Source organism: Neoarius graeffei, chromosome 5 (genome assembly GCF_027579695.1).
Source record: "Neoarius graeffei isolate fNeoGra1 chromosome 5, fNeoGra1.pri, whole genome shotgun sequence".
NCBI classification, from domain to species: domain Eukaryota; kingdom Metazoa; phylum Chordata; class Actinopteri; order Siluriformes; family Ariidae; genus Neoarius; species Neoarius graeffei.
Window position 1 is genome coordinate 99,786,327 of NC_083573.1, and position 13,222 is coordinate 99,799,548.

Consider the following 13,222-nt stretch of genomic DNA (forward strand, 5'->3'; position numbering starts at 1 on the left):
GCCCGAGAGGCAGGGTACACCCTGGACAAGTCACCAGCTGACACACACATACACAAACAACCATTCACACTCATAGTCAATAACCTGCGTATCCTGAGGGAGGACACCCATGCAGACAACATGCAAACTCCACACATAAAGGCCCTTGTCGGCCACTGGGTTAGAACCCAGAACCTTCTTGCTGTGAGGCAACAGTGCTAACCCCTCTCCTGTGTTTGAAGAAGAAACCTTTATTTGTCACATGCACACTTCAAGCACAGTGAAATTCATCCTCTGCATTTCACCCATCTGAAGCAGTGAACACACACACACACACACACACACACACACACACAGCAGTGGGCAGCCACACCAGAGCACCCAGGGAGCAGTCAGGGGTTTGGTACCTTGCTCAAGGGCACCTCAGCCCAAGGCCGCCCCACGTCAACCTAACTGCATGTCTTTGGATTGTGGGGGAAAACAGAGCACCCGGAAGAAACCCACGCAGACATGGGGAGAACATGCAAATTCCACACAGAAAGGCCTTCACTGGCCGCTGGGTTCAGACCTGGAACCTTCTTGCTGTGAGGCGACCATGCTAACCACTACACCGCTGATATAAACTGATATTTTGTCAATATTTAATTAAACGATGAAAACTTGAAAACATCCCAAAGCTGTTAAAACACGTCCAGTCTGTGCATCATTCTCACTGTAAATATTTTGTTTGTTTATCCTGAGCATGTCTGTATTTCTTATCTGTCCTGTTGTTTGTTTTGTTTTTGTATTTACTCTTGATATGTTGCATTAAAAAAGATGAACAAATAGCTGTAATGGTGAGAACAATGAAGAGCACAATCATACTTGCCAACCCTCACGATTTCGGCAGGAGGCTCCTGATTTTAGCCTCCGTCTCCCGTCTCCCGATCGTATTTGTTAAAAACTGGATAATCTCCCGGTTTGGGGAAATCCCTACCGCCAAGTTAAAAATACTCCCGATTATGTCTAATCAGAATCGTATGAGAAACACTGCTGACGGCAACTGATTTTTAACCAATCAACGAACAGAACAACAGCCACTTCCGTAATGTAGGATTCACCCAGGCTGTCCGACATTTTTTACAAGCAGTCATTCATCATGGTCACGAAACCCAATATCAAACGGCAAAAATATGAATGCAAATACCAGGTTGCATGGGAGAATGAATTTCCATGGATAAGCAAATGTTTGACCAGTCAGTTACACATTTTAAGGTAAAGATACCTTAAATCAGAATATAATGGACATTTGAGTGTGAAATTAAACTAGTCTTCCATACCATTTCAGAAACAAACTGTACAACTTCTAAAGTGTTTAGTGAAATTTCGCAAGACAGATAATTTGTTTGGTGAGTGTATTTGAATAGTGTCTTAGTGCTATTTTGAATTTATGTTTGAAAGTTTTAAGTGAAAGTTTACTTTTGCCCGTAGTCAGCTGGGATAGGCTCCAGCTTGCCTGCGACCCTGTAGAACAGGATAAAGCGGCTAGAGATAATGAGATGAGATGAAGTGAAAGTTTAGAAATGAATTATCTGGAAAGTGATTGATTTTGATAGAGTTTTGAGGTTTTAAGTGAAAGATTACTAGTGAGTGTATTTTGGTCGGACTAAAATTTTGCATTAGAGTGAATTTCTTTGTGGAGTATATTTTGATAGTATGGTAGTATTTATAGTGCCATTTTTAAATTTTGTTTGAAAACTTTCAGTCAAAATTTGCAAATGAGTCAAGTCAAGTTTATTTGTATAGCGCTTTTAACAATAAACATTGTCGCAAAGCAGCTTTACGCAATTTGAACGACTTAAAACATGAGCTGATTTTATCCCTAATCTATCCCCAATGAGCAAGCCTGTGGTGACGGTGGCAAGGAAAAACTCCCTCAGACGACATGAGGAAGAAACCTCAAGAGGAACCAGACTCAAAAGGGAACCCATCCTCATTTGGGCAACAACAGACAGCCTGGCTATAATATTAACAGTTTTAACAAGAAGTCAGTTTTGTTGATGTTATAAACTCTTCATTGATGGAAACTTGAGTGCAAAACTGTTCATGACAACTGCAGTCCTAAAGTTAGCAAGTCAACTGTAGTCCTCAGCCATAAAAGCATTACTGTAAGAGTCCAAAGTGTCCTCCAAGTGTGACTTTCAACTGTCCTCATAGGTCCGTCCTCCACAGGAGCAATGTGATGAGACTCCAACCAGACACAGGGCACCAGGATAGATCAGGCAGGTCCAAGGAGCAGAAGAGGTCAGCATCTTGATCCCAGGACCAACATGTAACTCAGAGGGACAGATTTGGGGGGAGGGGGAGAGAGAGAGGAAATGAGCAAATTCCTTTGATGCATTCCGATAGGATTTTGATAGGATTTCTAGTGCTTTTTAAAAATTCTGTTGGAAAGTGTTTAGTGTGAGAGATGCATTTTAGTAGTACTAAGACAGTGCAGTATTTATTTAATTGAGTTGTTAATATTTTGGTTAAATCTTATTAAAATGTTATTTAATTTATATATATTATAGTTCTCTGTATTTTTACATGAGCTTACAGAAGGAAAGCATATTTGATACAATCCAATAATACTTTCATTCACTGTGACTATTTTAAGAAATTATAAACATTCTTCTAAAGCATCACTTGTGTTATTTTCTGTGGGTCTCTGTATGCATACAATATTCAGGCATGAGATTTTTCAGCTAAAAATCTGATTTAAGACTTCCCTTTCATTGTTATTATATTAAAATTCAAGACAAGAGTATTATTTCAGATTTTTCACTCTGAGCTCTCTCATGCCTGATGCATGAATCCCATAACCTTAAGTAATTGATAGAACAATATCAACAATTCAAAAACTCTTTAATTGTATACATTTCAAATGGTTTGCAATTAATTAAGATTCACTGTTTTTATCATTTCAACCGCGCATCAGACCTTCGTCCACAGAGGCGATTCTAGTCTGTTGTGGCCCCAAGCAAAAATTTCCAGGGGGCCCTTCTGACCAGTGTTCATCACCAATATGTTATAAATAATCTGACACCAACGAAAAATGTATGAAACCAAAGTTTTTAAATTCCAAATGTGAAAATACAATGGTAAAGAACAATAAAAACAATAAAAAAAAACAAATAAGCCCTCGGGCCCTGACTCTCGGGGGGCCCCTGGGCCAGGGGGCCCCAAGCAGTTGCCTGCCTTGCCTGTTCACAAGCTGCGCGTCTGCTCGTCCAATTGAAAATGTCGTTCACGCACTTTTCTCCCCCATGAGAATTTAGAAAAGTTGGCAAGTATGCACAATAAGTTTTATTTATTTCCTTTAAAGCTGAAAGTGGGTCCATGGCTTTATTGGGGAGCTGCATTGCCTCCAGCAGCTGGTCATCCAGCTGCGTTTGTTTAAAGATAACACATGCCATCATCAGCTCATGTCTACATTCTACAGCAAAGCCTGTGTGTACATACGCATATTTACAGGTCAAAAGGCGCAATGAGGGAAACGATTTTTAAAATACTATTCATCATGAGTCAAAGTCTCATTGTCCAGATTTATGCGCATGCGCAGAACATCTGGCTCGGAGACCATGGCGTCCCGTTAACTCCAAAAACTTTCTCCAGCTGTCTCACCGCCATACCTGTCAACCCTCCCGTTTTTCCCGGGAAATCCCTTATTTTGACTTATTTCCCGCTGTCTTCCCGTTTTTTTATTTTCCCGAAAATATCCCGTATTTTGACATTATATAAAAGTCCCGTATTTTCACAATATAAAAAAGTCGGTAGGTCCAGAATTTATGACGCGCCTCTGACAGGAGTTTACAACAGGAAGTCGGGCCATGAATTCACGTCCCCGCCCTCTCAGGCATCAGTGATTACATAACTACGTCCGGAGGCGAGGCTGAGCAAGTGATTAGGTCCAGTGTTGCCAGATTGGGCGGTTTCCCGCCCAAGTTGGGCGGTTTCAAGTGCATTTTGGCGGGTTTTGAACATATTTTGGGCTGGAAAATGTCGGCAGTATCTGGCAACACTGATTAGGTCTGAGGTGAAGATGGCGATGCTAATAGCTAAGAAAAACATTAGCCTCTCTTTCTTTGATGATTTCAACAAGTGCGTGGCTGGAATGTTCCCAGACTCTTCCATCGCAAAGAAATTTTCCATGGGGAAAACGAAAGCCTCCCAAATAATCAAGCTACACATGCTTACATTAAGTATGTCCTGGCTAAGACCTCATAAATAGCCTAGTGTAAACTAATTGGTGTATTAACTGTTTTATCCACTCATTGTCTATTTTATTTTCTATCTGAAACTTACCCATTTTAAATCACTCTTGGTTTAATTGGTTTAATATTGTTGGGGTTCACCCAGAAAGAGACCCCGATTCCTTCATGAGCCACCCTCGGATCCGGGACGATAATGATCAGGTCAAGAAAAACAGACAAAGAATCAGAGATTCACATGCCAGTTTATTCGCACAGTCACTTCGTCAAAGATGAAAGATTACAAACACCTTTTATAACAAATCATAATTTCTCCAAACGGCTATTGTGTCTGTCAGATGTGTGTGTGTCTGTATGTGACCTCAGAGAGGGGTGTGTGTGTGTGTGTGTCTATGGGAGGGTGTGAGTGAGTGACATCATTTTGATATCTGTGTCTATGTGCTAGGTCGGCAAATCACATCTTAATTCCATATGTATGTGTGTGTGAATGAAACCTTCAGTCATAAGCAAAATAATATTTCAGCAATTTCATTTACGTACGTCAAAGCGCGTGAGATGTTTTTACGACAATGTTTTAAACAAAGACTATGTTTGGTCTAACAAAGAAGTGTTCTTCTCCACTGGACGAAGGTCAGGCTACACAGGAACAGTTTAAAATCACTGCCATAGTATATGCAATAGTCCAAAATAATAAAGGATCTTAAAAAGCTCTAAAATATACTATAAGTAATATATACTATAATATATACTATAAAAATATAAGAGTCTTAACTCTTTGTTCAGCAATAAGGCTACCATTACATCCAACATTAAAGTGTGTGTGTGGGTCGATCTGATAAAACAGACCTTGGTGGGTCCTTCAGACACTTCTCTGTTCAAAATACACATTTCATAAACAAAATGTTCCCAAACAATGTCCAGCCGAGACAGAAGGTCATTTTTAACTGAACCTTAACGCTACGTTCACACTGCAAGGCTTAATGCTCAATTCCGATTTTTTTGTGAAATCCGATTTTTTTGTGAGGTCGTTCACATTAACAAATATATGCGACTTGTATGTGATCCTCAGTATGAACGAAAAGCGACCTAAAAGTGTTCCGCATGCGCACTGCAGGATACGACGACGTCACACGCAGTGAGCATGGCCAGTGTTTACGGAAGTAAAACCGCCCGGTTGCGGTATGACTCATCCAATCTAGCTTGAATAGCTGCATCCCCCCAAATGGAAATCAGCTCCCTAACCTCTGCGTCCTTCCATTGAGAAGATTCAGAACCTTCACAGCCCGAAGCGTCCCTCGCATTGATGTCATGCGCAGGGGCGCAGATACGTTTTTTGAACTGGGGGGACAAAAAACTGGGGGGGACAAAGCTGCCAGCAAACCAACCCCAACCCCGATATGCCTGTCAAACTTGTTGTTAGTAACCATAGCAACCAAGCTCGAGCTCGCAACCTGTGCGGTCTGCGCAGCTCAACCAACCGAATATCAGTCTTTGTTTTGTTTTATGTGAGTTGTTGCAACTATATGTATACACTGCTGTGCACCTCAATAAACCGAATGGTAATTAGTCTTTTGATTTTTCCGTGAGGTTTGCCTTATGCAAAGAAAGACAGCATAGACGTTTTTTCCTCCCTATAAGTGGGGGGGACCGAGCGAGGTGAATTTAAATATGACTCGTCCCACCCTCTATCTGCGCCCGTGATTATGCGCCATGTTGTTGTAACTTTTTTGAGAGACCCGCCGCCTACTTCAGCGCAGAATAGTGACGTTTGTGGCTTGTTGATGACGTGTAAGTCGGATGAATGCGACCTGGCGGTTCAGACTGAAGTCGCATATGAAAAGAGCGGATAGGGATCGGAATTAGCACCACATATCCAAACGGCCTGGGTCGGATTTGAAAAAATCGGATCTGTGTCGTTCATATTGTCAATAAAAGATCGGATACAGGTCACATATAGGCGAAAAGATCGGATTTGAGTCACTTCAGCCTGCAGTGTGAACGTAGCCTAAGTTAACTCTTAATTTTGTCACCATTTTAATAATAATACTTATAAGAATAATACTTATATAAACCTAACAAATATTTTATATTACTCTTTATTACTCTTTATTACTCTATCTATCTATCTATCTATCTATCTATCTATCTATCTATCTATCTATCTAGTGTTCCGAGGCCATGACTATGGTAAAACCATAATAAATTGCAATGGAATTGAATTTATTGACTGGTTATATAATGACCTTTCTTATTTTAACATAAGATACGTATTTTAGCCCTTAATTTAGGAAATAATTGGTACCACTGAAAGCAAATAAAAATAAATGTATAGTTTATTCACAAATGCACTCTATAAACCATAAGCATATTGAGTTTGGGTCTTGGCTATCACCAACATGCACCAGAGTACAGGAAATCACAAATACTAGATAGAAAATTGCCCCCCATTCAACTACACACCCACTTTTGGTGAAGGCTATGACTTTCCGAAATTTTCCCTTATTTTGAGTTAAAAATCTGGGAAATATCCCTTTTTTTCAAACCTCAAAGTAGACAGGTATCCTCACCGCGTTACTTTCTACACCGCTGTAATTTTCCACTGTGTGATGTGTTAAAAGGAAAGATAGAAATCAGAAGAAAAACATGAGAAGGCTGGCTCAATCAGAGCCGGGGATTCCCCTGACGGGCTGTCAGTACTCTGCGCATGCGCAGACAGAGAGAAAGGAAGCGCGCGCCAGACGGAGTGACGTCACAATCAAACCTATAATCGCGTTCCAGAATCAGAACGTGACGTCACGATCGAGCCTATAAACGAGACAGAAGGAGAGTCCCACTGTCATGATTTCTGATCTGTGAACTCGCCAAGTGCAACGCTGATATCGAAGACTTCTTTGAAAACAAATAAAATCTGACCATGATTTCTTCTACTGACTCTTTGCTGAAGTATGACTGCCCCGAGCTGGTGAGCAAAAAAAACGAGACGAAATCGTCAAAGGATCAGGCTTTGAAGGCGACTCCCACGCAGCCTGCCTCTGTTCCAGTTCCACCTTCAACCAAACACAGAAGCTCTTCATCTGATGCCATTAATCAGCAAACAGAGGATGTTCTTCATGTCATCCTTCCACCACGGAAATGGATGGAGAATGATGAGCTGTGGGTACAGCAGGTGTCCAGCAGGCCATGCACCCGGACAGATGTCATTCAGCTGCAAGAAGAACTGGATCTCAAACTGTATCAGAGACAGGCCAGAGATATGGGCATCTGCCCTGTCCGCAGAGAGCTCTACACACAGTGCTTTGATGAGCTACTCAGACAAGTTACCATCAGTTGTGCTGAGAGAGGATTGCTGCTTTCACGAGTAAGAGATGAGCTGCGCAGGACTATCTCTGCCTATCAGACCCTGTTTGAGACCAGTGTGGCCTTCGGCATGAGGAAAGCTCTGCAGGCTGACCAAGGGAAAATGGACACTGAGAAGAAGATTGCAGACTTGGAAAATGAGAAGAGCGAGCTGGAAAGACAGCTGAATGAGCAGAAGGCTATATTTGAGGCAATTGAGAGACAAGAAAATGAACGGCGACAAATAGAAGAGAAGAAGCATGCTGAGGAGACCGAGTTTCTCAAACGTACCAACTTGCAACTGAAAAACCAGTTGGATGCACTCATTACCCCAATGGAACGTGCACAGCTGGACAGATAGAGGCCACTTTGACTACAGCGTGAGAGTAACAGGAAAAGAAAGATGACCAAGCTGGACAATGATGTGATCTCAAAAACATCACCGAGCTCCAGGCTTCCCTGACACTCTTTCTGTGAGGAATGACAGGATATGGAACAGCTGGAGGACAGTTTGGATTCAGAAGGAGAGCACCAGATTGAGGAACATGGGAAGGCCAAGCAGGATGACTGAAAGAAGAACAGCAGCCAGTGCTTGGAGAAACCCCTGGAGAATGAGTGCTCAAGTGCCAGTGATGAAGTAAATTGAAAAATAATTTTAACCACAACTTAGGTAAAGGAGCAGGAGCAAAAATAAATGGGCTTCTTTCAAAATGATCATTAAAAATCTTAAGCATGAGGCCTTTTGTGTGTGTGTGTTTTGATTTACTTAATAATAATAATAATAATAATAATAATAATAATAATAATAAAGTTGACATTTTGTACTATTACAGTTTTAAGAGAAGACATGTTATAGAGAACATTTATCTAAAAATCATAAATTTAATTGACGTGACCCAAATAATTTCTACTTGTAGTGTCTTGTTTTTTATGATTCAATATGAATTCCTGATGATATTCTCACATCATCGCACAGTGAAATGTGACAGCAGTGTTTTATCTTTCTCAACTCACACTTTATCATTTGAATTATTTTCACGCAGTTTTGGTTGGCTGAGTGAACTGCAAATAACTGCCTACAAATAATGATCTGCTCATGCGCAGTTACTTCACACTTTTGTATTTTGTGTTCTGTGAGATGTAAATAAATCAATGATTGCATCTGATTTCTTTGTTATCGTTTGACTCATCACACGGACTTTATAATCAGTATTTAAAAAATGCATTTTGAATGATAAAACAATGATTGAACTCGGTTTTCACAAAATACTGTGATTTGTTAGTGTCTTGCAAGCCTCTGCCTTTGGCATCGGCAAGTAGGTAATTGCTTGCTCACCACAAACAAATCATATTTTGCAACCTCGTCCAAATATGTCTTATTTGCTCATGAAACATGAAATAATGAGGCATCCGTAGGAACACAAGGTCTCTGTGTGCACTTTTTTTTCCTGACAGAATGAGAGCTTGGATTCACACAGCAAACAACCACGAGCACACACACTGACACAGTGTCTCTGAAGCTGTGCCTCAAATTACACACTTCATGTAGTTTTAGGGCAGCACAGTGGTGTAGTGGTTTGCACTGTCGCCTCACAGCAAGAAGGTTTTGGGTTTGAGCCCAGCGGCCGATGAGGGCCTTTCTGTGTGGAGTTTGCATGTTCTCCCTGTGTCTGTGTGGGTTTCCTCCGGGTTCTCTGGTTTCCCCCACAGTCCAAAGACATGCAGGTTAGGTTAACTGGTGACTCTAAATTGACCGTAGGTGTGAATGTGAGTGTGAATGGTTGTCTGTGTCTATGTGTCAGCCCTGTGATGACCTGGCGACTTGTCCAGGGTGTACCCTGCCTTTCGCCCGTAGTCAGCTGGGATAGGCTCCAGCTTGCCTGCGACCCTGTAGAACAGGATAAAGCGGCTACAGATAATGAGATGAGATGAGACAGTGGTGTAGTGGTTTGCACTGTCGCCTCACAGCAAGAAGGTTTTGGGTTTGAGCCCAGCAGCCGATGAGGGCCTTTCTGTGTGGAGTTTGCATGTTCTCCCTGTGTCTGTGTGGGTTTCCTCCGGGTTCTCTGGTTTCCCCCACAGTCCAAAGACATGCAGATTCGGTTAATTGATGGCTGTAAATTGACCGTAGGTGTGAATGTGAGTGTGAATGGTTGTTTGTCTCTGTGTCAGCCCTGTGATAACCTGGCGACTTGTTCAGGGTGTACCCTGCCTCTCACCCATAGTCAGCTGGGATAGGCTCCAGCTTGCCTGCAACCCTGTAGAACAGGATAAGCGGCTACAGATAATGGATGGATGGATGTGGTTTTAGTGCAGCCGTGTGTGTGCAGCAGTGAGGGAAACTCACTGACAGGCTGTGTCCAAAATCACTCACTCATTCACTACTCCCTACTCACTATCTAGGGAATTCTATATAAAGGACTATATAGTGAGCTCATTGGTAAAATGAATAAACCCTTTCAGACACTACTCCTCTGCACCATTATTTACGTCATTACTGCTGCACAATTAAAATGTGCCAGATCAGTTGGCTGGTGGGTTTTCAAAATAATACATATATGCATGTATTTTTCTGGTAAATACAGTTGTAGTCAGAAGTTTATGTACAATGACATGAATGTCATCTTGGATATGAATGTCATGCCAATATTTGGGCTTTCAGTAATTTCTTTGAACTGTTCTTTTTCTGTGGCTGAATGTACAGCATACATCTTAAAAAAAAAAAAAACACGAGAATTTGGTGCACAAGTTTTAATTTTCTTTGGGTTTTCTGAAATCAACACAGGGTCAAAATTATACATACAGGGTCAAAAATATACATTCAGCATGTCTAATATTTGGGTAAAATGTATCTTCACAAGATTCACCTTGACCAAACATTTTTGTTTACCATGAACAAGCTTCTGGCAGAATTCTGGTTGGATATTTCACAACTCTTCATGGTAGAATTGGTCGAGTTCAATTATTTTTTTTTTCTTGTCATGGACTAGACTTATAAGCACAGTCATATATTTTCAGTAGGGTTGAAGTCAGGACTTGTTTTAAGCTTAATATTAGCCTGCTTTATCCTCCACAACCAGCTTTGATACGTGTTTGGGTTCATTGTCCTGTTGTAACTCCCAAGTCCCAAGTCATGTTCAAGTTTCTGATGGTTTATGCTGAAGAATTCTGAGGTAGTCCTCCTTCTTCATTATTCTATCCACTTTGTGCAATGAACCAGTTCCACTGGCAGTAAAACAGCCCCAGAGCATGATGATCCTACCACCATCACCAGCTGGTACAGTGACCCTCTGTACGGTACATGGTGGTCACTGTGGCCAAACAACTCAATCTTTGTCTCATCTGACGGTACAACTATCCTCCAGAAGACTTTTTCTTTGTCCGTATGGTCAGCTTCAAACTTTAGTTAAGAAAGGCAGGATGAATAATGTAAGTACCGATTAATAAAATGGTGGACATGACTGATGTCTCTGTGAAACTGGAACAAAAAAGGTAAGATTATACATTATGTAAATAAATGTCACAAAAATGGTATTGTGGGACGGAACACTTGTTACACATGGGACGGAACAGCATATAAAAACCCGGAAGGCAAATATAAGAAAATATGTGACGGTACTGTTCCGTGTGTGTGTGTGTGTGTGTGTGTGTTTTCACCTTGATGAGAGAGGATATCTGACACATCCTGGAACAAAAAAGGTAAGATTATACATTATGTAAATAAATGTCACAAAAATGGTATTCCGGGATAGAATACTTCTTATACATGGGACGGAACAGCATATACAAACCCGGAAGGCAAATATAAGAAAATATGTGACACCACATTAAAATACATGACGGTAATGTTCCGTCCTGTTCTTTTCCGTACCAGGTTATGGGAGATGCACACATTTCGGTTTTGATTCTTGCAACACATTTAAAAACATTGGGGATGGTAAAGCATTTACGACTTTATAATATTGCCATTCCTTCTCACAACACTTAAAAGTTGTTTATGGACTGAAGACACCAAATGATGAAGTGTTTCAGGTGTTATTTTTTTCCCCATTCTTCCTGCAAACAGGTCTTAAGATGTGCAACCGCATGGGGTCATTGTCATATTTTTCTTTTGTCCTTCCTCTTTTTACAATTGACAACTTTTACAAAATAAAAATAGATTGTGCCCTATAGTTAAAAGGATACAGTAGACTACAATTGTATTAGCTTTGAACACATAAATGTTCTCATCTATCCCATGATTTTTAAGTTTATCCACATTCAGCTGATGGTGAGGTAGCCCACACAGTTGTATACATCTCAAACACTTTTCCAGGTTTCTGGCTGGTTTTGGGAATCAAAAGAATTCTACATTATTTTTGAGTCTGTCTAGGTACCTGCAGTCTGTATTACATGTTCCATAATTATAGCTTTTCACCATTTTAACAAAGAATTTAGAAGTTGCTGATGGACATACTGACATACTGTGATGCTAGTTGTTAGTCAGACAAAATGGCAGATAGCAACAAAGCCTTTTAATTGGTCAGATTGCATGCCAATCAAACTCCTGGAGAAAGGTCAATTCCTGAAACCTGTAAGTTAAAAAACAGATTTGAATGTTGTGTTGGTCAACTGATACAGTATATACTCACAACTTAAGGCCTCTGCCTCTCCACCCCAAAATGGTGGGGTGCGATTCCCTGCTCTGGTGGTAGATGGCGTGCTGATGGCTCCTTGGGAGACCGGTCTGTTCAGCTTTTGTGTTTTGCAGAGAGCCCTTCATTGAATGTATGCAGTACCAAACCTTGTTTATTACAGGGGTCCCAACTGATGTCAGCTCCCTTGCAGGCAGTGGTCCACATTTAGGAGGCAGATGATTTTCATATAGCCTGGTGGAGAGATAGAAATGAAGGCATCATAGTTCTCATCTCATCTCATTATCTGTAGCCGCTTTATCCTGTTCTACAGGGTCGCAGGCAAGCTGGAGCCTATCCCAGCTGACTACGGGCGAAAGGCGGGGTACACCCTGGACAAGTCGCCAGGTCATCACAGGGCTGACACAAAGACACACAACCATTCACACTCACATTCACACCTATGGTCAATTTAGAGTCACCAGTTAACCTAACCTGCATGTCTTTGGACTGTGGGGGAAACCGGAGCACCTGGAGGAAACCCATGCAGACACGGGGAGAACATGCAAACTCCACACAGAAAGGCCCTCGCCGGCCATGGGGCTCGAACCCGGACCTTCTTGCTGTGAGGTGACAGCGCTAACCACTACACCACCATGCCGCCCCGGCATCGTAGTTTTGCACCCAAAATATTACAGAATATAGAGTCGTACAAGTAGAACTAGAATAAGCAGAATCACATTGGAAGTACCATTGTGAAAGTTCCATCATGTAATGGAATGACATTTGAGCTCAACAGCCAATCAAATTACATCCCTCCCTTCCATGATTATGAAGCAATGTGTTGATTTGTCCATATTTATTTATTTTTCGTGTGTGTGTGTGTGTGTGTGTCCCATTTGCAGAGCCAGGACTGTGTAATTACAACCCCAATTCCAAAAAAGTTGGGACAATTTGTAAAACGTAATTAAAAACAGAATGTGAAGATTTGAAAAACATGAAGAAGAACAACTTTATTGTATCACCCATACACTTAGGCACAGTGAAATTCCTCTCTGCATT

General features: G+C 41.2%; 2 protein-coding genes across 2 annotated transcripts in view; both read left to right on the forward strand.

Moving 5' to 3' along the window:
- LOC132887192 (NACHT, LRR and PYD domains-containing protein 3-like) overlaps window positions 1-13,222 on the forward strand; it is a 164,097-nt gene that overhangs the window by 70,950 nt on the left and 79,925 nt on the right. The gene's annotated exons all lie outside the window — the stretch shown is intronic.
- LOC132885806 (axonemal dynein light intermediate polypeptide 1-like) lies at window positions 7,126-7,908 on the forward strand. Its single transcript, XM_060920323.1, has one exon. It carries the CDS (start codon window positions 7,126-7,128, stop codon window positions 7,906-7,908), a length of 783 nt encoding a protein of 260 aa, XP_060776306.1.

Coding starts and splice junctions, on each gene's coding strand:
- LOC132885806 (XM_060920323.1), top strand. CDS start 7,126: ATGATTTCTTCTACTGACTCTTTGCTGAAGTATGACTGCCCCGAGCTG.